The sequence below is a fragment of the Plecotus auritus genome (genome assembly GCF_963455305.1).
Source record: "Plecotus auritus genome assembly, chromosome: 9".
NCBI classification, from domain to species: Eukaryota; Metazoa; Chordata; class Mammalia; order Chiroptera; family Vespertilionidae; genus Plecotus; species Plecotus auritus.
The window spans coordinates 17,314,591-17,342,568 of record NC_137783.1 but is presented as its reverse complement, the minus strand read 5'-3'; the positions used below and the strand labels follow the sequence as shown (position 1 = coordinate 17,342,568).

General features: G+C 48.7%; 1 protein-coding gene across 5 annotated transcripts in view; it reads right to left on the bottom strand.

Moving 5' to 3' along the window:
- The window catches only part of SH3PXD2A (SH3 and PX domains 2A), a gene marked incomplete at its 5' end in the record, with an annotated part of 261,903 nt that overhangs the window by 208,445 nt on the left and 25,480 nt on the right, over window positions 1–27,978 (bottom strand). For 4 of the 5 annotated variants that reach the window (XM_080687640.1, XM_080687643.1, XM_080687642.1 and 1 more), the window contains one exon: window positions 18,088–18,259. The exons of the other annotated variant lie outside the window; for it this stretch is intronic. In XM_080687640.1, coding sequence (XP_080543766.1) covers window positions 18,088–18,159 — 72 coding nt within the window. Of the gene's footprint in view, window positions 1–18,087; window positions 18,260–27,978 lie in introns of those variants that run through there. 5 annotated transcript variants of the gene reach the window in all.

Genomic DNA, 27,978 nt, shown 5'->3' with positions numbered 1-27,978 from the left:
CGAGCCCCTAGAAGCCATTGTATTGATCAAGTATTCTTTAGCCCTGTCCACTCCGACTCACTCTGGAAATTGCCCTCTTCTTACCCAAAATGACCTGTATCAAACAAGGTTCTTTTCTAACTCCTCTATAACAAGAGCCCCAGAAATCTAGAAAATTCGGCATGGCCTGGGCATTGCGTCACTGACAAAGGTTTTCAGTCCCAGCTCTACCACCTGCTAGCAGAAGTTTGCTATCATCTGGGTTTGTCCCAAGCAGACCCTGAGATGAGGGTTGGGGTGTAGGATATTTACTAGGGAGCTGATTCCAGGAAGTCTGAGTGAGGAAGAATAGAAAGTCAAACCAGAAAGGGATAAAAGCTGGTAAAGGGTGTGTTAATGGGCAGGTTACCTCTGTGGACATCTGCGGCTCAGTCCTGCTGGGGACAGATCCACTGAGGTATTGGCTAGAACTCACCTCAGAATCCTCCCACTAGAGAACGGGTTTCTGGGACACAATTCCTTTTCCCCCACCCCCACCCCCACCCACACATACACCAACTTTTTGAGGGCAACCCCAGGGAGGCCAACTCACCTCCACCTCTCCCCCTTCTTCAGGTGCACCTACTGAGGCAGACCAAGCTCCCATAGTACCATGGGGCTGGAGAAAACCCTCACATAGAGAGATGAGGTGGGGAAAGGGGTGAGAACGAGGAAGCTTGGGGGGCGGGGGTAGGTCCCTGTTCTGGAAACCGCTGCAGGTGAACTCAGGTAAGCCCTGATATGGAGCAGGGCATCAGTAGTCTCCTCCACGTTTAGAGAAGTCATGTGCTTCTCCAAACCTTTCCTCATTTGTCAAACAGGCAGGAGACCCATGTCACTTCCTGGAGGGTCCCTCAGAGACAGAGATAACATTTGTGAGTGTCGGCTGAGGAAGCGGACACTGCCGATACCAGCAGGAGGTACCATCTGGAAGGACAGCCCTGCTGCAATAAACACCCGAGGTGCTCACCACGGGAGAGAAAAGAGTGTCGTTCAAGGATCCCAGCCAGAAAAGTAAGGCTGGAGCCCACCGACCATCCTCTGGGCCCCCTTGTCAAGCCTCATGGCTGTTTAAATGACGACTCTGACGGAGAGTGGCTGCTGGCTGCTGGCTGCTCTGTGTTATCTCGAGTTCTCGCAGTGACCCTGCATGGAAGTCATGGGCACAGGTAGCTGAGGAAACGGAGCTGGGAGGATTACTCAGCTAGGGACCGGTGCAGTCAGCATGTCTAAATGTCTAAATCTTTACACTCCCTCTAGAACATGCCAGGAGCTCCGTCACAAACACCACGGTGAGAGGGCCTCTCAAGCGTTCTAAATATACATCCCTCAGGCCCCAGAGGCTCTGGCTGATCCACCTGGTATGAGGGCTCAGATAACAACAGTAACACTTAGGGAGCACCAACCCTGCCCCACACATTGTTATACATGTTTTTATCATCATTATCTAATGCAATCTTCCCAGCAGTCCTAGGAGGAAGGTACTGTTATTATCCCCGTTTTTACAGAGATTAAGTGATTTGCTCAAAGCCACACAAAGATCTTGGGGTCAATTTCCAGTCAATGGCATGTACCTGGGTTGCAAGTTTGAGTCCTTGTACCCTCACCTCCATCAGGGCAAGTGCGGGAGGCAACCAATGGATATGTCTCTCACACTGATGTTTCTCTTTCTCTCTCTCCTCTTCCTCTTTCCCTCCTCCCTTCCTCCCTCCCTCCTTTCCACTCTAAAAAAATCAATGGAAAAAATATCCTTGAGTTAGGACTAAAAAAAAGGCCAGCATGGCTCAGTGGTTGAACATCGACCTATGAACCAGGATGTCAGGGTTTGATTCCAGGTTTGGGGCACATGCCGGGGTTGCGGGCTCGATCCCCCAGTGGGGGACATGCAGGAGGCAGCCAATCAATGATTCTCTCTCATCATTGATGTTTCTACCTTTCTCTCCTTCTCCCTTTCTCTCGGAAATCAATAAAAATAAAAAAATAAAAATAAAAAAGGCCACACAGAAATAAATGGTAGAGCTGAAATTTGCATGTAGGCAATCTGGTTCCAGAGCCCCTGCTGTAAACTACTTTGCTACATCCCCCTATAAAGTGCAGGCTCCATTCTCTTCACTATCAGAGGGCTACATCCCCAAACGTTGGGAATAGAACTGCCATTGACCTCTTTCCTTGGACAAGAATTGACAAAGGCAGCACGGAGGGGAGGAGACAGCATGCCCAGCCACCTCTCCTAAAGGGCCAGGCTCCTAGGGGGACAGGGCAAACATTCTGTCCTGGGTGAGGGTCTCTTCACTGAGGGAGGAGGGGAGATGCCAACAGTGGCATCTGGCACTGTGGCCTGACACAATCAGGGTCAAGGGCTTTTGTTTTGTTTTGTTTTTAGATTAATGACTTTTCAGTCTGGATGCTCTAATGGAGGTTCTCAGTACAATCTTTCCAAAAGGAAGGGTAAATGCAAAGAACAGTCAGAGATAACTAGAGGTTCCCTGTGTATGAAGCCAGGGAGAAGCCAGAGCGAGCTGGTCCACAGGGAGGTTGTGAAGATCATATGGAAGAACACCTTGGGGCTCACACATCAGCAGAGATAACTGGTCGACCCTCCAGGAGTCCAGGGGATCTGCCCACCAGCTAAAGGAAGTCCTGGCCACAGGGAGACACAGCCTTCTTTCCATTGATCATATCAGCAGAACCACGGCCAAGGAGAACAGAAATCTAGCTCTCCTTTTTTGTGCCTCCATCCTGCCATATAACCAGTTCTACCACCACCTCGGCCCTTTAAGTAGAGGTTCTGATCACAGGCTAGAATCAAAGCCAAGCAAATTAGCTCAGCCACACAGACCCAAAAGTCAGGTTAGGGGAAGAGTCATCCTGTCACCTATTAGATATGCACCCGTGAGTGTTCCTTTCTTTCTTTTTTTAAATATATTTTTATTGATTTCAGAGAGGAAGGGAGAGAGAGGGATAGAAACATCAAAGATGAGAGAGAATCATTGATTGGCTGCCTCCTGCATGCTCCCTACTGGGGATTGAGCCCGCAACCCGGGCATGTGCCCTTGACTGGAATTGAACCTGGGACACTTCAGTCTGCAGGCTGACACACTCTATCCACTGAACCAAACCGGCTAGGGCCGTGAATGATTCTTTAGGGGATGTTCCACCAAGGAGAGCACAAACTACCGTATTCATTGAGCTCTCACTCTGTGCCTGGCATTGTTCCCACTTAATCCTCACCACCAGCCTGGGAGATGCTTTTATTATCCCTGCTGTAGAGATGAGAAAACTTCAGCACCTCCCCCAAGGTCACAACGCTCCTGAGTGGCATAACTAGGATTCAACCCAGGCAGTCTGGCCTCAAGGACTCCACTGTGGCTCCACTGTGGCACTGGTCTTAGTCCTCAAGACATACCGTGATACAGATACCATTACCTGATTTTACCCAGAAGGAAACTAAGGCTCAGAGTTAAGCTGCCTACCCAGAGCCAACCCAGAGTTTAGTGGCAGAGCCAGGATGTCGAACTTTGGAGCCTGAGCTCGTGACCACCAAGAGGGCCTGCGGGGCAGAAGGGGACAGTGCCAGTGGGTGGTCAACGGGCCAGCGCTGCCTGGCAGTGGGCAGGCCAGCTGGCCAACAAGGCAGGCTCTGTAGGGCAAAGCCAAAGGCCCCCCAACACCCCAGGCCATTAAGCCCTAAAGTGGCAGGACAAGCAAGTGCCAGGGGCTGTTGACAGGCTGGCAGCAGACGGAGACTATGTAGCCAACAGCTGCTGTTTATTTTGGGGTACAGGGAGAGGGGAAGGATTGGCTGGGACCCACCTCATTCCAACAATAAGCTGAACAAGGCAGGGTGAAGAGGTACCCCCTCCCAGCTAAAGCAACAGCCCCGGCCACCTGCTGTGCTTTGCTGAGAGTTGAATGGTCTAGGTGTCAGAGACATCTTGCCAGACACTCTAATCTGGGCCCGACCAACAAACACACTGTCCCCCGCCCCCCACCCCCAGCCCAGCCCCATGTGCAGGATTTGTAAATGGCCTAGGAAGACAACCGACACAGCCAACCCACCCCCTGTGGTGTCAGGTTCCAGGAACAAATGGTTTTTCCTGCCACAGGAACAAAGAAGGGCTGCTCCTGTCTGCCACCCTGCCACCCTGCCACAGTTCCCTGACTCTGACACTTGTGGTGGACACCTAATGGCCAGGGTCCTGCACATAAGGCCTACAAACGGCCAGCCTGGGCTATGGCAAGGCTGGTCACAGGATTCCCTGGAAGGCCAGGAAGCAAAGGGCTCCTGAAGGACTGAGACCCACTGCCTGGCTCTGACCCCCTCCTCCTAGCTTACGATTTTTGAGAAATTAACTTCTCTGTGTGTCTCCGTTTTCTCTTCAGGAAAGACCGTAACAGTGCTTTTTTCATAGGGTTATTTTAAGGATTAAATGAATAAAGTGCTTAGAAGAGTGGCTGACAGATAATTAGTGCTGCTATTATTATTTTTAAAATATGTATTTTTTAATTTTATTGTTTAAAGTATTACACATAGTAGTACATACATCTCCTTTTTTTTCCCCATTGACCTTCCCCAGCCTTACCTACCCCCTGTCACATGCTCTCATTCCCCCTCCCCCTCCGCGCCATTGATTTCAGAGAGAAAGCGGGGGTGGGGGGAGAGAGATGAGAGAAAATCATTGATCGGCTGCCTCCTTCACGCTCCACACTGGAGAGCCCAAAACCCTGGCATGTGTCCTGACCAGGAATCGAACCATGACCTCCTGGTTCATAGGTTGATGCTCAACCCCTGAGCCATGCTGGCCGGACAGCCTGTTATTATTATTACCACCACCATCACTTCGCCTGCAAGGTTCCTGCTCACTGTGAACACTGGAAGAGTTTTCCTGAATATTACACATAGAGTTGAGTTTCCCGGGCTAGCCCATGTGGTAGAGACATCTGGTCCTTGGTGCTATAATTCCATCTCCTCAATGGATGAGAAAGGTTTTAGTGGACTGACCTGAGAATCTTAACACCATTTACAATGTTCTATCTATGGGAATATATATTTTAAATTTCAAAAAGCCAATTTCCATAACTGTAAGTTAAAAGATGTGGTTCTTTTAAAAATAAATAAGAATGGGATAGGAGGAAGGGGCTTTAATAGAATAAAGCGTTCATTCATGGATTTATTCCACTGATCAAGGACCCAGGTGACCCAGACCTTCTGCTAGTGTGGGGGAGGGGGTGTTAAAGATGAAAAGCTGGGGTTGCTGCCTTTGCAGAAGCTCACCACCCTCTGGCTCCCAGCTGGAGGAACTGCTTTCAGCACGGTGCCTTGCACACAGCAGGTACAAAACCAATGTTCGCTTAGTGACATTCCCTAATATGTACACTGTGTTTGGGGTCCTGGAGTTCCTATATATGTGGCTCTGGTCCAGCCGGCATGACTCAGTGGTTGAGCATCGACCTATGAACCAGGAGGTCACGGTTCGATTCTGGTCAGGGCACATGCCCGGGTTAGGGTTGTGGGCTCGATCCCCAGTGTGGGGCATGCAGGAGGCAGCTGATCAATGATCCCCTCTCACTATTGATGTTTCTCTCTCTCTCTCTCATATTCTCCCTTCCTCTCTGAAAGCAATATATATATATATATATATATATATGTATATATATATATATATATATATATATATATATATATACATACATACATATACACACACACACACATTTATATATATGTAGTGGCTCAAGACAAGAATTCAAAGGCAATAAAAATTCAAACCCCAAAATAGAGGCCAGACGTTGCCATGGGTCCATTCTCAGTAAGAGAGGTTTGATATCTTATCACTACCACCAGCTCCAACCACATCACATGTTAATGGAGGGGCCTGGAGGGAACGTCAAAGCAGACAGATGAGCTGAGGTTTAATCCAGACCCTTGAAGTTTTATCTGGAAACACACACACACACACACACACACACACACACACACACACATGATGCACTTCCTAGCCCCTGAGATAAAGCCATCTACATACTCCCAAGGGAAGGCCCACTGCACATTCCCTCTGGGTCCCCTCCCTTTTTTAGGCCCAGGGCAGTGCTCTCAGCATTCTATGCCCCTGCAGAGCCACTAACCAGGGCCGTGACCCCCACGGGTGCCCTCAGCAGAGGAAGAAATACAGACACAGAGGCCAGAGTCTGATAGTGCAGAGAGAGTAGAGAAGGGAGAGCTAGTCTGACATGTGTGGAGGCTTCCAGCTGGAGGCAGGGGAAAAGGAGAACCCCAACCTCAGCACATGGGGAGGTGGGGGGCAATCCATCAAATCTCCAGGGAGCACAGTGGAACCAGCACAGGCTTTGTTGCTGCAGAGATCTAGGTTCAAACCCTGGCTCTCGACATTTACTGCCGTGTGACAGAGGGCAAGATGCTGCACCTCTCTGAGCCTTGGTTTCCTTGCCTACAAAACAGGGACAATGGGCTAAGGTTGCTGTGGGGATTAGAGGGACAGTGGATGAGAAGCCCTGCCCTGGTGCCTGCACCGACCGGGGGTTCCACTCACATTCCCTGACTCAATTCCCCACTTCCCCTGCCCGGGAGCTGCCACGTCCAACAATCATGGGGAGAATGAGGCTGCTTTTCTTGGGGTGCCAATGAGTGATGACTAATAGAAACAATCCTGGCTTGAAACTCAAGTTCAGACATTGTTCTACTATAGACCTTAACTCTGTGAGAAAAGGATCCGTTTGCCAATCCACTAGGGCAGTGGTTGGCAAACTCATTAGTCAACAGAGCGGCAAACCGCGGCTCGCAAGCCGCATGTGGCTCGCGAGCCGCAGTTTGCCAACCACTGCACTAGGGCTTAGCGCTCCAGAAAACCCTGGGCAGCCACCTCTGGAACCCCTGCCTTTAGTGATAAGGGACGGTGTCCCTTCCAGGGGCCAGACACAGTGCTGAGAGCTCCATGAGTCAATTCCAGCCCAGGGGGCAGAATTCAGGAAAGAGTTTCTCTCTCTCTCAGAGCCCCACTGCCAGCACCATGCCAGGCCAGCCAGGCCTCCCTCTCTGTTGTTACAAAGAAATTCTCCCACACAGGCAAGTCCCTTAAAATAGCCCTTTGGGTCTGGGCCATCAGGAAACGGAATAAAGCTGGGTCGGGATGGGGCCTACCATGAAAGAGTTTACAAAGCAGCCACTTCAAACGACTGGGATAATCCCTTCACGCTCAGAACCCTTAGGTGGGCGAAAGCAGCAAGGCAGGCTTTCTCAATAAAGAACATTATTCCACAGGAGGACAACATGTAGGGCAGGCAGAAGCACCCCCTGACCCAGAGCAGACCTGGAGAGGGACCAAGTGTATAAGGTACAGAGACAGTGTGAAACGGGCACAGGCTGGGTGCGGGGGGAAGGGAGGAAAATACCTGGCTTTGTACTTGACTAACAATGCACCCTAAACTTTCTAAACCTCAGTCTCCCTATGAGTAAAATGGGGTTAAAATGCATACCTTCAGGGCTGTGTCGAGATCAGAGATTATAAACAATCTGGCACAAAATAGGAATGCAATATGTGGTAGCTGTATGAGGATGGTGCTCATGTAAAACAGGTCAAAGTCTCCTTAATTACCTTGAATGAGAATATTCCTGGGACCACTCAGTGATGGGTGAAAAGTACAGACCTACCCACACCCACGAAATCCCTTATCCCCCACCTGTTACATCCCACCTGGTAGGCTACTGGCATCAGATAATACCCCTACCTCTTGATAAGAGATCTGATAAGAGTGATCAATTTCTGCCAGTTCTGAAGTTCACAATCCAGAGATCCCAGAGGCAGGTCGGAGAGCCCCACACGTTCCCCTGCATAATTTAGGCTGCACTGACACACACAAAGGAAGGGGTTCTGCCCCCACCCCACCATGCACCTCCACCCACCCAGGCTTCCTCACCAGCCAAAGGGAAATGACAGCAAAGGGCCAGAGAAAGCAGCCCCATGGAGGGGCAGAAAGCACAGCTGTTTCCCCTTTGCTAACACAGCCGCCAGGACGTCACTTCCTCCCCTCAGGTAACATCAGGGAGAGAAGGGACTGGAAATAGCTCTGTCTCTTCCCATTCACAAAATGATAGGCTTGGAAAGAAGCAAAGTGTAATTCCCAGGGTGGTTTTCTGGAAGCCACCTTCACTGAAGGACTAAAGTGATTCTGAGTCAACCCTGGCTGAAAGGCTTCTCAGGAGGACAGCTCCTGTTTGTAAAGCAACCCCTTCCCCAAATGATTAAGAAACCAGATTGAGGCCTGGCCAGGTGGCTCAGTTGGTTGGAACATCGTCCCATATACCAAATGGTGTGGATTCTATTCCCAATCAGGGCACATACCTAGGTTGCAGGTTTAATCCCTGGTCAGAGTGTGTATAGAAGGCAACTGATCAATGTTTCTCTCTCTCTCCCCCCTATCCTTTTCTCTCTAAAATAAATAAATAGCCCTAACCGGTTTGGCTCAGTGGGTAGAGCATCAGCCTGCGGACTGAAAGGTCCCAGGTTCGATTCCCGTCAAGGGCATGTAACTTGGTTGCGGGCACATCCCCAGTAGGAGGTGTGCAAGAGGCAGCTGATCGATGTTTCTCTCTCATCGATGTTTCTGACTATCTATCCCCTCTTCCTTCCTCTCTGTAAAAAATCAATAAAATATATTTTTAAATAAATAAATAAATAAAAATAAGTAAATAAATAAATAAATAAATCATTGGGTGAAGATTTTAAAAATATTGTAAAAAAAGAAAAAAGAAACCAGATTGAAGGACCTAGGAGCCCTTCACACAGCTATTTCCTCTGGCCTCAGCACTTTCCAAAGCATCTTTCATACCCACCTTCCCCTCTGTAAGGCAGGACAGAAAGGAAGCACTCAGGCCATTTTCTAGATGGGCAAATGGAGATCTAGATGGGGAAAGTGACATGTGGAAGGTTTCATGGCTTGACAAGCCAACCAGCCAGGCCTCAGATGGAATTTCCTTGGGGTCCAGTCCCCCCAGGTGTATCAAGCATTAAAGGGGCTGTGAGGTCTCTGTGGGGACAGGGCAGGCCCCTCTTTACATGCAGCTTATTGGCTGTGTGGCGTTTGGCAATTCATTTAAGCTCTGTGGGTCTCTATGTCCTGGGCTGTACAATGTGGATGCCAGCAGTAAATACACGCTTCGGGGGCAGTTTTGAATGGTTCCATAAAGCTCTTAGCATGGAGAAAGCATTCAGAAATGTTAGCTTTTCTTTTTTTAAGAGAGAGAGGAAGGAGAGTGAGAGAGAGAGAGAGGTAGAGAAAAATTGATTTGGTGTTCCACTTACTTGTGCATTCATTGGTTGATTCTTATATGTGCCCTGACTGGGGATCTAACCCACAACCTGGGCGTATCAGGACAATGCTCTAACCAACTGAGCTACATAGCCAAGGCAACTGCTATTATTTTTATCATTAAGTTTTCCCTAAAGAATCAGGCTTACTGGAATATACGGGAGTGTGGTGGAGGTTAAATACATGAAGAGGTAGTTGAAGCATTGTACTTGAAAGTAAAACAAGTTCAGAGAGATGCTGAAGGAGAAGGCAACATTGGCGGGACTGTTTCAGGTAACACGGAGACTTCAAAGACATCCTGGGCCCCCAGAAAGCTGTTTAGTATCAGCCCCCAGACCCTTCAAGGATCGGGGTTTCCTCTCTCTTGCCCTGTGGTGCTGCAGTGGCCAGCCATGTCTGGGAATGTGGATGGAAAATACTCCATTGTGACATCCTATGGCTGCATCGGGCCCTGCCAATCAATGCCCTCCATTGGTGAGGCCCAAAGCAGCCATGCCTCACTCCTTGCCACTCCCTCTTCTCCTCCTCCTCCTCCACCCTCCCTCTGCAAGACCTCTGGGGTGCAATCAACTTTTATGAGGTAGCCTGACCCCTCAGAGTAAGAACTATAAACAGAGAGGGCCTGGCCTGGGCTCTGGCCTGCCAACTAGAGTCCCCAACGCAGAACTAGAAAAAGGTTCTAGTTCTTTCCCGGCCATGGTTGCAGGAACAAGCCTAGAGCCAGCTTTGGAACCCACCAGGACGACCCCATCATGACCATCAGCTCCCCTTCCCCCGAAATCCGTGGGAGAAAAGGAGGGTTCAGAGGTGTCTACACAATAAACTGAATTCCCTCAGCTCGTAAGAGGCTCTCAGAAGTAGCTAGACTGACCTTTCTCTTCACCCTTCTCCCCCACGTGGGTTCTGCCCATGCTTTCCTCGTGTGATCCACCCCTGCTTTTCCCTTTCTTGGAATTCCCTCCCCCTCTTTTTCTCTCCTAAATCCTACTCTTCACCATCCACATCCTAATGACTCCTCAAGGCCCATCAAGCCTGCTTTCTCTAGCCAATCTTCCCTCTTCTGAACTTAACCATTACTATGGCAAATACCTATGTGTGCTTAATATGTACCACGTACTGTTCTAAACTCATCACGCTTATTAACTCACTTTATCTTCACCACAACCCTATGAGTGAGGTTCTATTTCCCCCTCATTTTTTGTTTTGTTTTTTACAGATAAGGAAACTGAGGCACAGAGATACTAGGTCAGTGGTCGGCAAACTCATTAGTCAACAGAGCGGCAAACCGCAGCTCGCGAGCCGCAGCTTGCCGACCACTGTACAAGGTATACCAGTTAATAATGCGTATTTTTTTCAATAGATGGAGTTACACATATGTTGATATATATGCGATTTGATATGTATGCTATTTTGTTGTATTGACAGCAAGCTTCAAAACTTCATATGTCAAATTTGCTGAGGATGTTAACATCATAGATATTTTTACGCTTAAAAATGTCGAATTTCGTGCCCAAAAAAAGAGCATTTGCGGGAAGTTTTAATTCATTACTTTATTTTGAAGAAAAGTGCTGCTGAAAGTTATCATATACTTCGGGAAGCTTATGGTGAACATGCTCCATCTCAAGATTCTTGTTAACGCTGGCTTAAATGCTTTAAAAGTGATGATTTCTATGTGAAAGACAAAGAACATCCAGGTCAACTGAAAAAGTTTGAAGACCAACAATTACAAACATTATTGGATGAAGATGTGTGTCAAACTCAAAAACAACTTGCAGAAAGATTAAACGTTGCTCAGCAAACAATTGCCGGATCGTTTACAAGCAATGGGAAAGATTTTAAAGGAAGGAAAATGGGTGCCACATCAACTGAACAAAAGACAAATGGAAAACTAAAAAGTCATCAGTAAAATGTTCCTTCAATGGCACGAAAGAAAGTCTTTTTTGCATCGAATTGTGACTGGTGATGAAAAGTGGATTTATTTTGAGAATCCCAAATGCGCAAAATCATGGGTTGATCCAGGTCAACCATCAACATCAACTGCAAGGCCAAATCACTTCAGAAAGAAGACAATGCTCTGCGTTTGGTGGGATCAGGAAGCTGTAGTGTATTATGAGCTTCTAAAACCAGGTGAAACCATTAATACTGATCACTACATACAACAAATAATCAATTTGAACCACAGTTTGATTGTAAAACGATCAGAATGGACCAGAAGACACAGCAAAGTAATTTTGCTTTATGATAACACACCATCACACACACTTCAAAACCAGTTAAAGACACGTTAAGATCTTGCCTGGGAAGTAGTAATCCACCCGCCGTATTCACCAGACCTTGCTCCTTCAGATTACCACTTGTTCTGATCGATGGCACACGCCCTTTCTGAGCAGCACTTCAAAACGTACGAAGTGGAAAATTGTGTCTCTGAATGGTTTGCCTCAAAACAAGAAAAGTTCTATTGGGTCGGTGTCCACAAATTACCTGAAAGATGGGGGAAATGTGTAGCTAGCGATGGACATTACTTTGAATAAAGCACTTTTGATGTTTCTCTTGAAATTACCGTGTTCTCTTTGATTACAAAATCCGCCATTATTAACCGGTACACCTAGTATAAGTAACATGCACTGGGGCCCATGGCAGTAAACGGTGGAGACGGGATCCCAGCCCAGGGACATGAGAGCCTAGGGCTCTCCGACAACGCAGACTTCCAGGTGCACATCATCTCAGGTGGTGCTGCCTGGACTCCTCGGGTATTCCCATGCCCCTCTCTCCCTGACCCAGCTCTAACAGAAAGCGACGAGTTCACAGACGTGGGTGTCAGAGACCAGAGTGAGGATCCCAGCTGTACTAAATTCCTCTGAGTGAGAGTCGCATAAGCTCTCTGGGCCTCAATTGCCGCATCATTAAAGTGGAAATAAAACCCCTACCTACCTCATGTGGTTGTTACACAGTTCCAATAAGATCCCCTCTAAAAGTGCCCTTCTCTCCTCACTCTGCACTTATCCTCGCTAAGCTCTGCTCAGCACCTTTGCTGATGTGGTAACTTGCCTGGAGGTTACTCGGGGGCATGAGAGGGGCCTTCTGGTGGCTCACCCTCCCACCTTCCTGTCCTCTTGTCCAGGCCCCTGACCTCTCTCTCCATTCACCTACCTTCCTATGACTGACTCCACTAATGGTAGCAACTGCAAGAAATCACACGTAGCTCTGGGAATCCACCTCCTGAAACGCTAGTTACCCTACTGGACGCTTCCATTATTTTTGGCAATTGCCATAGCAGAGTAAACCTCTGGCTTTGGCTCAGAACCTATTTCCAAAGCCAGAATCTCCTCCTCATTTCCCACACACACCCCTTGCCCTTCCTGTTCCCTGGATCCCTGTCCTAATCCATTATCCCTTTCCTGGATTCTCAGAACTCAAGAAGAGTAAGTGTAACTACCGTATGTATAATGCTATTATTTGTTTTATTCTGTTTAATCAAGAGGCAAAAGAGAACAAAGTTGCCTATTAGACTTTTTCTGGCCAAGAAATAGCCTGGTCGGTGACTCAGGCTGAGGAAATTAGAAGGCAATTTCCAAGGGACTGCTGTGCAAACCCCGAATCAGAAGCCCTAACAACACTCCTCTAATTCAGAGCCTCCACTGGCCATTAACCCACGCTGGGCCCGGAATATCTCTTTGGAAAAATGCAGCAGTTGGCACTTATATTTCTGGAGCTGGATCCAGTCTCCTATGACATCAAATACGTTTATTTTTCCCTTCTCTTCCCGTTTGCCTGCCACCACACACAGTGATTCCAATCCTGATTTGTCCTCCCCCACCCCCCAAAACCTCACTAAGCTCTAAAAAGGGCTATGATAAATGGCTGGTTGTGCACCCCATTCCAACGGCCGTTTAGGATGTGGTTGGCTGTTCATAAGCAGGGAGCCTTGTCAGACCTGTGAATCACCCCTAGATCATTTCCTTCCTTGGAGAAGGAGAAGAAACTATTCTCGTGTGTGAGAGAGAGAAAGCAGGCAAGAGCGCTGACCTTGGGCTAGGATCCTATTTGACCTTGCCTTTCCCTGGAGCACCCCTCTACCAGTCCCCCTCCCACCCTCACAACCCATGTTCCTTCCCAACTTACCAGGAAGCCATCCCTAGATCAGCTCCAGGAAGCCATCCAGGTCTGAACAGCTGCTCCTTGCTTACGTGTTTCTCTTGCATGTTGGGTGTTTTCCCCGGGGCTAGCCCAGTTTCCCATCGTACTCTGAACAGCTGGGCCTTCCTTTTTGCCTCAGTCTTTCCTTTTCTCTCAGCTTCACCTATCAGGTCCCAAATGCACTTTACTGTTTTGGTGATTAGGAACGACAGATGGAAACTAGTGTCTGCTGAGTGCTCATGATGGGGGCCAGGTGGAAGCTTTACCCCAGATTATCTCAGGTCAATTTCCCCAAAGCTCTGTGAGGTTACAGGTGAGGAAGCTGCAGCCCAGAGTGGCTGGCCCCAGGTTGTGTGGTTAGGAAGAGCCAGAGGCGGGATTCAAACCCTGATCTGCCCAACACCACTCATTCCCTAACGGAACTGGCCCTGAGAAGACCCTTTTCATGCTGCAGCTGCACATCCTTCCTCCCATGGGGCTGGACCCACAGTCAAAGGGCTTAGAGAAAAACTGAAGGGCTGAAAAATGAACAGGTCTGGGGCCAATTCCTAAAAATGTAGCTCCCAGGACCAAGACAAAAACCTGTAATGATCTAAACACACAGGAGAATAACTTATTTCCACAGGGTCAGTCTTCCATTGATCACCTCAGGCATCACTGGGGACCTGACATCACCCTGGATTTGGTCCACGCCCCGTGCCTCACAGTGACCTCCTGCCACAGCACGAGGGGATGTCCCACACAGGGAGGCAGTCCTCAAATACCACCCTGCACTGCTCTCTCACTGCTGTGCAGGCCTGAGGCTGCTCTCCAAAACCAGACTTCAGATGAGGGGAAGGGCCCCGTTTTAGGTTCATTTCCTCCTTTGGAGGTAAACTGACCTGAGTTTACCCAGATCTGTCTGAACTAAGAGACCCTGAGCAATCTCTAACTTCTCCACGACTCAGTTAACCCATCTGTATAAAGGCATCAAAGAACCAACCGCATGTTAGGGTACAGGCAATGGATGGTAGGAATCACATGAAATCATGCATGTGAAGTGTTTGGCACCAGGAACGGTAAATGCTAACACTGCTGTTATTTGCATTCCCTAAAGAGTCCTGTAGAGGCTCAGAACATCCATGCCTGGTATTTGTCTGAATTAAACAATCAGGAAAGGAAATGACAGTGAAAGCACAACGCCTCCCACATCCAAACAAATAATGTCTTGTTTGTTTTAGATAAACAAGCTTCTCTCCACCTCCATATGTCCTGACATACACCTGCACATACATGAGCGCAAAGAATTCTGTGGACCTGGACCCATATCCTTGTGGAACACCTGCAAAGGAAGACATCTGCAGTTTGCACCTAGCATCATCAGGGTCATTTTAAACACAAGTGGTCTGGGCCGGAGCCAGGTTACCTAAGGTCTCCCCAGTGGCAACTCATATAAGCTAAGAGAGGAGCCCAACTCCAAGCCAGGGAGCCCGGCCTAAGCAGCAGCTGCCCACCCTCCCCTAACCCCACCCCGAGCAGGGGCTTGGCAGAGAGGAAGGAAGCCAGGGACTGACAGCACCATCCAAACGATGGAGGCCACATGCCCGCCTTTCATAAACAGACCCAAAGCACAAGACCCTCGGCTGTCCAGGCAGCTCCCCCTCATTCTCGGGGAAGAGCACACCCTTTGCTGGATGTCCTGAGAGAACCTCTGCATTGTGTTCTCAGCATCTAGAGCCAGCAGAGCCCCTCCTGCTTGGACCCCAGGCTTCTCCTCAGCTCCCTCCAGCTACTGTGCACATCCCAGAAAACCTCTCTGCTCTGCAGTTTGCCAAAACACAAACTCAAGACTTCACCATCATGGAGGACAGGTGGAAAGAAGGCATCATGGAGGACAGGTGGAAAGAAGGCATCATGGAGGACAGGTGGAAAGAAGGCAGGAGCTTCCAGAACATAGGCGACTTGGACACGGTGTGTCCTGCCAGCTACCCACACCGGACTGCCTTCCTCAGAACACTTCACCTTCTGGTGTGTGGTGTCCACCGTGCAAGGGCCAAGAAATTCTAAACTCAGAGACACAGCCCCCACCCCCCAACCTGCTCCTCCTGCTGTCGTGGAACCCACCTACACTTTCTATTACTGGGCACCCTCTCCTTAGACACTATGCATTTATGCCCCCAAATGCGTTAGGAATCTCTTGCTACCGCCAGATATTTGTCTTCCTGGTCAGCCCCAACTAAACGTAGGACACTTCAATGAACGAAACCCACACCACAGGCCAAAGGCCAGTTAGACCCAGGTGCTGTGACTAGCTATGTTGCAAGTGACTTGACTCCTTCTGGTTCTCAGTTTCCTCATCTGTAAAATGATAGGGTTGAGCCAGATGAGTCCTGGGGTCCCTGCCAGCTCCGCAATGTCACACATGTAACACTTTCTCCTTGAACTGTTTTCCACAACGTTAGTTCATGGCTCTATATGACCCCATCTGTTCAGTGACATCATTCCCTGCCCCAAACATAATGTCGATTTTTACATGGGAAGCAGAGATGTCCTGGAAAACAGTTTGTCTGTAAAAAGGGAGGAAATAATCATTTCAAGGGATTTGGACAAGACTTCTTTTGTATTTTTCACATAAAACAAGTTATTAACAATCTTAAAACCCAAAATCTTTCTCCCTTTTTTTGCCAGACCATTAATAGCTGGTTTTCAAAAGTGCTTGCTTAGTCAGAATCTCACCAAAAATAAGCTACCATTTAATGACTGCTTATTATGTGCCAGGAACTGGGCTAAGTGCTTTGCATGGATGATCTCATTTAATTCTCCCAACAACCCTATGAAGTAGACCATTATTGCCCTCACTTTAAAAATGAGGAAACTGAGGCCCACAGAAGTTAAGTAACTTGCCCAATGTTTCTCAGGGCCCTAGCACTTAACTACCTCTCAACACTCTGCAGTGGATCCCTGGTCGCTTTAGCAACACTTCTGGCCGCTTGCCAGTATGGCCTACATCTATAACTATGGACATCATTTGTCAGATTAGTAAGATTTGATGTTTTACCTAAAATCCAGAGTTGGAAAAGCACCTGTCTGGGTCTCAGAGTAGAGAGTGCAATCTGTTGAAAGCAGTGCTGACCTTAACTGGAGACTAGAAAAAAGAACCCCTAAAACTTAGCCTGTAAACATTTGAGGAAAAAAATTAGGGAGGCTGAAGATAATAAGCACTGGGATGTGTAAATGGACATCTGCCCCTGGAATAGGATGACCACTTGGTGACCCAAGTCCTCCGAAAAGAGCTTTCTTGAAAAGCAGGGGAAGTCGTTTGCTGAGCCTAATAAAGCAAAAGATACAACTCTATGACCACATCAAGAAATGTTCCCCCACAGGCACCCACCTCTCTGTCTAGTCAGGAACCAGCCCCCAAGGACCACCTCTTCCCCAACAGGAGCCCAGCCGAATGTGCTCCAATACAAAACGCAAAGTTCAGAGCTATTTGCGATAAAGGCAGAAACAGTCCCCTGAGGCTAACATTAGCATAAACCCCAGTTCCCTTCCAACAGGGAAATAAAAGGCATTTCAGAGATCAGTGTGCAGTCTAGGGCAGCAACCAACAGCCTGTTTTAATTGTTAAAATTAATGCTTTGGGCAGTCTGAATGCCCCTTTAAGTGTCTAATTTGAAAATAAGATGCAGTCCTTCTGCTTTGGATGCCCGGCTGTCTGTTTCTTCTATCTCAAGTACAGGAGCTCAGACTGCTGGGCCGGGCGTCCCCAGACGTGAAGGATGCCGAGCTTACATCCTAAGGTGCGAAGGATGGGACGACAGGCCTGGCTGAGATGAAAGGAGGCCGTGTCACACAGACTCCCAAGCTTGGCTCCATCCACCTTAGCCCTTTCTCATTAAGTTTGGGGAAGAAAGGGGGAGGGGCAGCCGTTCCTCGGAAACCACAGCAAACATTAGCCTCCTCGTGTCTGGGGCTGGAGCATCACTGGAGAGGAAATGAACCCAGTTAAGGGTCACGTCCAGAGGAGGGATAAAAGGGAAAAGCCACAATTCTCCTCGCACCTACGGACACAATGACTTAACGAAGGAAATCCAAGCTCAGGGCGGAGGGTGGAGGTGGGACAGGGGGCGCAGCGGCTTCCCTCTGACCCCAACCCAGGCCTGGGGAGGCAGAGACCGGAGCGAACGTGGGGGGAGGGGGGTGCGAGCGCGGGGCTTCCTTCCCCAAGGCCAGCCTCGGAAAGCATCCTGGTCTGCGTGCGCGGGGGACCCGAGCCCCCCGGGAGGGCCGGGGAGATGCTCTTTCCCAGTAGAGCTTCCCAGCGAGGATCTGACGAACGTTTCCCCCACCAGCCATCACCGCTCAGGCGGGTGGATGACTTCACCACGGTAACAGACCAGGGCACCGCTGGCCAACTCCAACGCCAAAAAAAGAAAACGCGGGGCTGGGGGAGGCAGCGAGTGGAGGAGGCGAGGAAAGCTCCCCTGGAGATCGCGGCCCTGCAAAGAAACTCCACAGCGAGGCTGCCCTGTGCGCACTTAGCTCCGGGACTAACCGCGGGAGGGGCGAAGGGCCACCCGGGGGTCCCTGGCCAGCCCCCCGCAGAGGCGTTGGGACAGTACTCACATAGTGCTTGGAGGGGTTCCTCCGCTTCTCCACGTCCACCACGGTGGCGTCCTGCACGCAGTAGGCGAGCATCTTCCCCCACAAAGCGAGTGGCGCCCCCCGGCGGCGTCACCTTCTCATCCCGGTCGGGCTCCGGCTCCTTCTGCTCCCCGAGTCCCTGCGGCCGGCCACCCGCCACTTCGTCCCGGCCGCCGCTGCCCGGGCTCCCAGCGCCTGCAGGTATGGCACCGGGGCGCTGCCGGTCCCGGAGGGCACGCGGGCTCCGTGCGCCCCGGGCGGCTCCCCTCGGGCCTGCCGCGCTCCCTGCCCTCCCGCGCCGCCGCCGCCGCTCTCCGGCTCGCCCGCCCGCTCTCTCCGCCGCCCGGTGGGTCCGGCGGGAACTGGCGGAGCAGAGGAGGGGCGGGGGTGTGTCCCGCCGGCGGGGACGGGGCGGGGACCCCGGAGCCCGCTGTCAGCGCGTAGGGGAGGGACAGGCGGCGCCCCTTCGCCGCACTCCGACTCCGGGGGGCTCGGCGCTGGCGGAGGCTGTGGGCGCAGGAGGCGGAGGCAGGGCCAGGCAGGCAGGGAAGGGAAGGGAAGGGAGGGGAGGGGAGACAAGAGGGGAAGCGCGCGGGGAGGGGCTGCGGGCCCGGGGGAGGGGCTCGGGGCGGCGGGGAGGGGGCTGCAGCCCAGCGGGAGAGGCCGGGCGGGCCGGCCCGCCCCCGCCGAGCCCAGAGCGTTGTTGGCGGCCTGGCGCGGCCCTGGGCCACTTCTCGGGGGCCCTGAAACTCTGGGTGGCTTCCGAGAGAGGGGGGTGGGGAGGGAAGCCAGCTCGCCCCCACCCAGGCTCTGCGTCTTGGAGCGGATTTTTGTCTTTTTGTCCCTACCTTTCATTGCCCCTCTCACTCCTATCCCCCAGATCTCTTTAATGAAAAGTAGTTTATGACCCTGCTGTTACTGCCCAGGCCCCCCAGGAAGAAACGGGAATGGGAAAGGGGCCGGCATTAAATCCTTCGAGCCTGAACCTCTTTTGATAAACCACCTGCCCCCCTGCGGGTCACAAAGGATGAATTCTCCCCGGAAATGGGATCGATCCGCTGCCTAAGTCGCCCATCGATCTGGGCCTCTGGAACTAACCTGTGACATCATTTACCAGGGAGGTTACAAGACTGCATAACACGACTGCCTTAAGCCCTGGGCTCCCCTGGGGAGGCGGGAAGGGAGCACACAATGGTGGGAAATTTCACTGGGTTGGGGGCCAGCTCATCATTGGCCCCAGGCTCTGGTTTCCCACCACCTCTCCCTCTTGCACGGAAAACTGACTTTCCACGCCACTTGTCTGTCCCAGAACCTAGGGCACAATTACTATTTAATTACCCTACCTCATGTATTTCAACATTTTTTCCCATTCTAGTTTCAAATATATTTAAAGATGTAGTGTTTTCACAATGAATCTTACTGCTTCATTATCACAAAAAGCTTTGAGACTATGGACCAAGGTGAAACATCTGAAATGGAGGTGAAATGTTTTGTTTTGTTTTTTTGTTTTTAAATATATTTTATTGACTTTTTACAGAGAGGAAGGGAGAGGGATAGAGAGATAGAAACATCAATGAGAGAGAAACATTGATCAGCTGCCCCCCCCCTGCACACCCCCCACTGGGGATGTGCCCGCAACCAAGGTTCATGCCCTTGACCAGAATCAAACCTGGAACCCTTGAGTCCGCAGGCTGACGCTCTATCCACTGAGCCAAACCCATCAGGGCTGGAGGTGAAATGTTTTATGACTTTATTGTATTAAAATTTTCTTCTTTGCCCTGTCAGAACCCATGTACCAGTCTAAGACTTTATTCACACATTTGCCTGGGTGGGAGTACCCCACTATCCCTCCAATCTTCCTGGGGAAGGATGCTAGAACCCCGATCGATGCCACTATCTAAATATTTGACCTTGAGTAAATATTGAAAGCCATCTTAATGTTCTCATTTGTAAAATGTGGGTGCTGAACTAGATGGTCTTTTATTTTATTTTTTAAATATTTTTGTATTGATTTCAGAGAGGAAGGGAAAGGGAGAGATAGAAATATCAAGGATGAGAGAGAATCATTGATCAGCTGCCTCCTGCATGCCCCACACTGGGGATCAAGCCCACAACCTGGGCATGTGCCCTGACTGGGAATTGACTGTGACCTTCTGGTTCATAGGTTGTCGCTCAACCATTGAGCCACACAGGTTGGGGGTGGGGTGTAGATGGCCTTTTAAAATTCCTTCCTACATACACTCCAAGTTCTTAGCAGTAGTTAATCGTATGGAGATACTTGGAGTTCTTTGTTTTTCCTAATTAGCATGCATAGATTTTGACACTTTAAAAAATAAGTTTTTTAAATTTATTCTCTAAAATTCTAGAAATTTAGGATTTACTGAGACACTTGTACTATGCTCATTTACAAGGCATTTAGGGACAGAAGAGAGTGAGAGAATTCAATTAATGTTTGTGGAACTTAAAACTGAATCCCATTGACAGATGCTTATCCCTTCTCTCAAAGAGAGTCCAACTGAGAAACCAGGACAGCAGGGGAGCATGGTCCTCTCTCCTCCAGATCTCCTGTGCGTAGGGTCATGTTCAAGTCCCCATCAGAAGCAGGAGGGTGAGTGGGAGACCACTGATGCGCGCTGGGGAGGGATAGGCGGCGCCCCTTATTAGACTTTATCTAATAAAATGTGCCTTAGGACTCAAGGAAATGGAAGCCTGAAGTAATCCAGGAGAGCTTCATGGAGCACGCTGTCCCTGTGCTGGAGCCTGGGGGATGGGCAGGGTATGGAGCACCTTGAAATACTCTGCCTCCTCTGAACTCTTCCAGGCCAGCAGCACTTGCCTTGAGCTGCTTGGACATGTGCAGATTTGTGCATGACACACTTCATTTCCTCTGAAAGCACCTCGTGCAGAGGGACTGGCTTTAAGTGATCTTATACTTCTTTGTACTCCTCATGTAGCCATGCACACTAACTCATACACAGCAGTAGTCACTCTATAATAATCTGTTAAATGAATGATCAGTGGAAGAAGAAAAACTGGAGCGAGGAGACCTGACATGTGTAACCTGAAGCCTGAACCAGCTGGCGACAGGCAGAGGGCCAGGAGGACAGTGTCCACCTAGGGGAAAGGTCAGGGAAGAGGGTGAGGCACAGAGAAGGAAATAAGAAGGATGGGCATGGGGGTTCCAGACTATAAGGGATCTTGACATTAGGTACAGCTTCTCTATCAGAGAAGATGATAAAAAACCATTGTAGCCCTACCCGGTTTAGCTCAGTGGATAGAGCGTAGGCCTGCGGACCAAAGGGTCCCGGGTTTGATTCCAGTCAAGGGCACATACCTTGGTTGCAGGCTCCTCCCTGGCTCTGGCCCTGGTCAGGTCTCATGCAGGAGGCAACCAATCAATGTTTCTCTCACATCGAATTTTCTCTCTGTCTTTCCCTCTCTCCTCCAGTCTCCCTAAAAATCAGTGGAAAAATATCGTTGGGTGAGGATTAACAACAAAAAACAAAACAAAACAAAAAAACCATTGTAGATACTGGAGCAGGAGTCCTGGTAAAAGGTGATCTGGCAATGATGCTCAGTGATGAAAAAGGAGAAGTCAAGGCATCAAGCCCACAGCGAGGCCTGTTGGCAGGTCCAGGGTAGACCCAGGATAGGCCCTCAGCACTGGGCTCCCCTTACAGGAAGGACTTCTGAGGATGAAGCAAGACAGCCTGTGGGTTCATGGTAAAGGGATTCATAATGGCACTCAGGGACTCTTCCTCTGTGGACCACAAAGCATCCTGAAAATGCGAATCAAGCCTGAGAAGCTCCTGATGCAGGGAGTTTGTGTTCAACTGTTAGAGGGAAGGAAGAGAAGGGGTTTGGCTTGGGAGTCAGAGCAGTCAGCTCACTGAATAGGCATCAGTGGTTTCCCACTCACCCTCCTGCTTCTGATGGGGACCTGAACGTGACCCTACATACAAGAGATCTGGAGGAGGAAGTTCCATGCTACCCTGCTGTCCTGGTGACTCAGTGCTCGCCTACAAGGTGATGGCCTTCTTCCAGCCTAAGAAACCCCAAACTACCTGACACCTCCTAAATTCAGGGTCTTTTAAAAATATATATTTTTAAAATTGATGTCAGAGAAGAAGAAAGAGATATAGAAACATCAATGATGAAAATTATTGATTAGCTGCCTCCTGCATGCTTCCCACTGGGAATCGAGCTTGCAACCGGGGCATGTGCCCTGACTGGGAATTGAACTGTGACTTCCTGGTTCATAGGTCGATGCTCAAGCACTGAGCCACACCAGATGGGCTAAATTCAGGGTCTTGGAGCACAACTGGAGTGCTTCCAACTCTCCCTAAGCTCCCAAATTACCTCAATTGGAAGGAGCAACTGAGTGCCAGCCCTCACCCTGACCCCATGGTGCCAAGGTCTCTGGGGATTCATTGGGCAGAAGTTATTTATACCTGTGGGAAGAAATCTCTTTTCCCTCCTGGAGCTGTATGCCCAGGAGGGTTTAAGTATAAAATGGTACAGGCTCTCCCTTCTTTCTGGTTACATTTCAACCTCTTTCCCCCTCACCCCACAGTGCCTTAGGCATTCCTTGCTGTTCTACACACATGTACTGAGTGCCTGCCTCACATGTGCCTGGCGTGCCCCAGAAATGATTGAGACCTGCTGAAGGCTCCTTGGAGACCAGATTTTGTTTCATTCGTTCAATACCCCAGCATGCCTGGCACATAGTAGGTACACTGGGTGGTCCGTGTTGAAAACATCTGCTAAAGGAGCTAGTAGTGCTGGAGAGGACTGGGTAAACCCCTATTTTGCCACCCCCATCTAAGAACTGGGGATGACTCCAATCTAAGGACCTTGTGTGAATTCAAGTGACAAAATACTAGTATAATCATAAAAATACCAACAAAACAAAAAAAGGAAAAAGGGAAAGAGGACTCAAAATAAAGATGCATTTGGACTGATACATGAAAAACTAATTTTTTCAAAAACATAATTGTAGGATGCTTAAATTCAAAGAATTTTCCAACTGGAAGAAACCAAAGAAGTGATTTCTTCTAATTTTACAGAGAAGCAAACTGAGGCCAAGAGAAACTAAGCAAGTTGCCCTATGCCAGACAGAGAGGTAGTCCCAGACCAGTCATCCTTCTCCAACACCATACTTATGAGCCTAGCCACAGGCAGGAAGAGTTCATTTAAAGAGCACGCTGTGCACACTTATGAACACCTGCAGATCCAGACATTGCTCTTCCTTGAACTCGGGGTCCCTCGTTCCAATTTGTTCCAATTTCCATTTACAAAAAGTATCACACACTCCCTGGATCCCCATGGAGGTTGAACAGTCCTCGAGGGCAGGGATTGTATGTGTCTCCAGGGAAGTCTGTGCACAAGCAAATCCTATGAGCTCCTCATATGCAGAGCCTGCCTGCCTCCTCTCCCATGTAGTTTCCATGACCACCCCCAAGAAGATACACAGGAACACACTGAAAACAGTTAATGCTTATCAGAGGCACAGTATACTAGTAATTCTGTCTTCCTCCTCAGAAAATGTATGGCAATTGTAATTCACTCATTTGGTTACTAACCATACATTGCCTTAGCTCAGCCACTACTGTAGTAAACCCTTATTTACATCTTTAATTAATCTTTAACTTGGCTATGCTTAGGCTGTACCTTCTAAACCAGTAAGAAGCCAGTGAGGGTCTTGAGGACTGTGAACTTGGACTCTGGCATCACGTTTTCCCTCCCATCCCCACTATCAAAGCAACTTGACCACCTATCACACACCCCACTCAGCACACCCTTTACAAGTCTTTATATATAAAAAGACTCAATAAATGGTTGTCTTTTTTAAATTTCTGGGATCTCAACAGACATTGGTAGACGCTGCTGATGAAAGTGATGTCTATGAAGATTTGAACAGAGTTTTGGAGAAGGACTTGCCCAACCTGGGTTCTAGTCCTGCTCAACAACAACTCAGCCTTGTGACCTTGAAGTCACTTCTCATATCTGGGTCTCTGGTAATCTTTCTGCTCCCTTCCATCCCCTAGCATGGTGGATAACTATTATGTAAAGTGAGGTCTAACTGGATATTACCCAGTGATGTGCAAATTTGAGTGAAATTTGGGGCCCCCTCCTGGCCAAAGTGGTTTTAGCATCTTTTAACTCCAGCAGGTGGCCCAGGCTATATCTCTGGCTGACTTCTGGCAGAGACAAGCAGAAGGGCCTGGCACAGATAACCTGCCAATCTACAGACTATAAGCAGTCCAGGGCCGCCTTCTTCTTCTTCTCCTTCTTCCATTCTTCTTTCTCTTCCTCTCCTCTCCCTCCCCCTCCCCCTCCCCCTCCTCTTCCTCCTCCTCCTCCTCCTCCTCCTCCTCCTCCTCCTCCTCCTCCTCCTCTTTCTTCTCCTTCTTCTTCTTCTTCTTCTTCTTCTTCTTCTTCTTCTTCTTCTTCTTCTTCTTCTTCTTCTTCTTCTTCTTCTTCTTCCTCTCTCTCTCTCTCTCTCCATCAGCCCCAACAGACATATGTATGGGAGTTGTCATGAGGATGGCCCCTCCTAGATTTGGGGTAGACAGGCCAACTTCCATTCTCTCCAGTAAGGAGTAAATGGCTGGCCAGACTTCTCTCCTTGGTTGCTAGGGAATGAGACCAGGATGAGGCTCCAGAACTTCCTTGTCTGCTGAACCCCACTGTTCACTAATTGCAGCCATAATAATAGTCCCCTCCCACCGCTTGCCAAACCATCTGGTGGTAGAAGCTACCTCTCTCTGACTCCCAAAATGGAAAGTTCATCAGCAAAATCTCAACACGTTTCTTTACATGGTGCCATTAAGTCTCAGTCTCCTGTGTTAGCTTTGACTCTGGTGAGGGTCATTATACAACAGATTTTTTTATAGAACCACTTGAAGTTTCAGCCTTAGCAAATGACTATGCACTGGAATACCAGAGGAAAATCTGGTAACATGCATGGCCAAAGGACACAATTATATTTACTTAGGAAAAAATATTATTACATAACTCTAGCCTGCATCCCTAACGCTGACCAGACATCTGGTCCCCAAACTATGTTTCAAGACCTTCAGGAATGAGAGAATGGTTTCATAGCATCTTACTCAACTACTTAACACACCTTCAAGTGAATTCCTACCTGGTAGGGGGTTACCAGCATCACCATATTATAAAAGATCAGTCTGCATAATTCCATTGTAACCAAAAACCACCCTAGATTTTCTTTTTCAAAATCCCCTAGATTTGCCCAATTGGCGTGGCTCAGTGGTTGAGCGTCAACCTATGAACCAGGAAGTCATGGTTCGATTCCTGGTCAGGGCATATGCCCGAGTTGTGGGCTCGATCCCCAGTGTGGGGCATGCTGGAGGCAGCCGATCAATGATTCCCTCTCACCATTGATGTTTCTATCTCTCTCTTCCTCTCCCTTTCTCTCTGAAATCAATAAATATATATTTTTTAATCCCCTAAATTTTCCAGAAACCAGCAAACCCTGAGTTGGCCACTGAATGACAAAAAGTACAGGGGAAAAAAGTCCCTTGGGGAATTCAAAGGCAGTTCCTTTAAATAGCCTGAAGCCACAACCCAAACTATGAGTCTGGTTTTAGCTTGACCCCCCTCTTTTTTTTTTTTCTAGTTCCCTATTCAAAAATGTCATAGGAATTACTGTTCTTTGTCCTGTTTGAATCTATGTGTCTATTTCAGGTGAAAGATTCAAGACTCTCAAAGTCAAGTCTGGCTCCAACTCACATCCTCTCCTCTCTGTCTCAGGCAGAAGATATCCCCTTAGTTGGTTCATTTTTCTACCCAATAGGCTAAGAGAAAGTAGAGGAAGCCTCAGTAGGATGGGTTTTCCCATCTAGGTGAACCTGGCTGGGATTTGGACTGTCATCAAAAAGGTGTTGCCCTGCCCTGACTGGTTTGGCTCAGTGGATAGAGCCTTGGCCTGCGGACTCAGGGGTCCCGGGTTCGATTCTGGTCAAGGGCATGTACCTTGGTTGCGGGCACATCCCCAGGGGGGGTGTGCAGGAGGCAACTGATTGATGTTTCTCTCTCATCAATGTTTCTAGCTCTCTATCCCTCTCCCTTTCTCTCTGTGAAAAATCAATAACATATATTTAAAAAAAAAAAAAAAAAGGTGTTGCCCTAGGCCAGTGGTCGGCAAACTGTGGCTCTGTTAACTAATGAGTTTGCCGACCACTGACCTAGACTCTCAATTCCAATAATTACAGGCTGTTGTTGTTCCTTGTGATTAAGCCCCTATCCCAGTGGTCGGCAAACTCATTAGTCAACAGAGCGGCAAACCGCGGCGGCTCGCGAGCCACAGTTTGCCAACCACTGCCCTAGGCAAATTACTATCATCACTTTGTTTTTTGTTTTTTTTAAAAAATATATTTTATTGATTTTTACAGAGAGGAAGGGAGAGGGATAGAAAGTTAGAAACATCGATGAGAGAGAAACATCAATCAGCTGCCTCCTGCACACCCCCTACTGGGGATGTGCCCGCAACCAAGGTACATGCTCTTGACCGGAATCGAACCTGGGACCCTTCAGTCCTCAGGCCGACTCTCTATCCACTGAGCCAAACCGGTTAGGACTACTATCATCACTTTGATGAATCTTACCACCTAGTATATGAATAGCATGTCTTAGTTGAAACGCTTTGGTTTACACATACTAGAAACTGAGCTGAGCCAGCTAAAGAAGGAGTGGGCTTTATTTCCAATATACAGTGGTGTCTCATTATCCACAGATATCTGGGCTTCTTGGAGTAGAACCAAGAAGTAGCACATCTTTGAGAGCATGATCATTTTCTCCATCTCTTATCTCTGCTTAGTATTGTGTGTCTGGTGTATTCTTCTCTATTTGTAGACTGACTTTCTCCTTCACCCATGTAGAAGGAGTCCCCAACCACCCATGTGTCTACCAGTCCCAACACACCTGATTCTCACTGGAGTCCAGATCCCAGTTCCCAGGAAAAACAATCTGATTGGCCCAGCTATTTCAGGTGAAAGATTGAAGACTCTCAAAGTCAAGGTCATGTGTTCACCTTAACCCAATTAATTATCAGGGATAGAGTCATGTCGTACAAATGTGACTATCATGAACCAACTCATTGGGCTGTAAAATTAATTCTAAGAAAGAAGGCTGGCCTGGCTGGCATGGCTCAGTGGTTGAGCATTGACCTATAAACAGGAAGTCACAGTTCAATTCCTGGTCAGGGCACATGCCCGGGTTGTGGGCTGGATCCCCAGTAGGGGGTGTGCAGGAGGCAGCCAGTCAATGATTTTGTCTCACCATTGATGTTTCTGTCTCTCTCTCTCCCTCCCCCTTCCTTTTTGAAATCAATAGAAATATTTTTTTCTTTTTTTTAAATAAATCTTTATTGTTCAGATTATTACAGGTGTTCCTCTTTTTTTTCCCCCATAGCTCCCCTCCACCTGATTCCCCACCCCACCCCATGCCCTTACCCCCCGCCACTGTCTTCATCCATAGGTGTAAGATTTTTGTCCAGTCTCTTCCCACACCCCTCACACCTCCTTCCCCCTGAGAATTGTCAGTCCACTCCCTTTCTATGTCCCTGATTCTATTATATTCCCCAGTCCATTCTGTTCTTCAGATTTTTTATTCACTTGATTTTTAGATTCACTTGTTGGTAGGTATGTATTTGATGTCATTTTGTTGTTCATAATTTTTATCTTTACCTTTTTCTTCTTCTTCCCCTTCTTAAAGAATACCCTTCAGCATCTCATGTAATCCTGGTTTGGTGGTGATGAACTCCTTTAGCTTTTTCTTGTCTGTGAAGCTCTTTATCTGACCTTCAACTCTGAATGATAGCTTTGCTGGGTAGAATAATCTTGGTTGTAG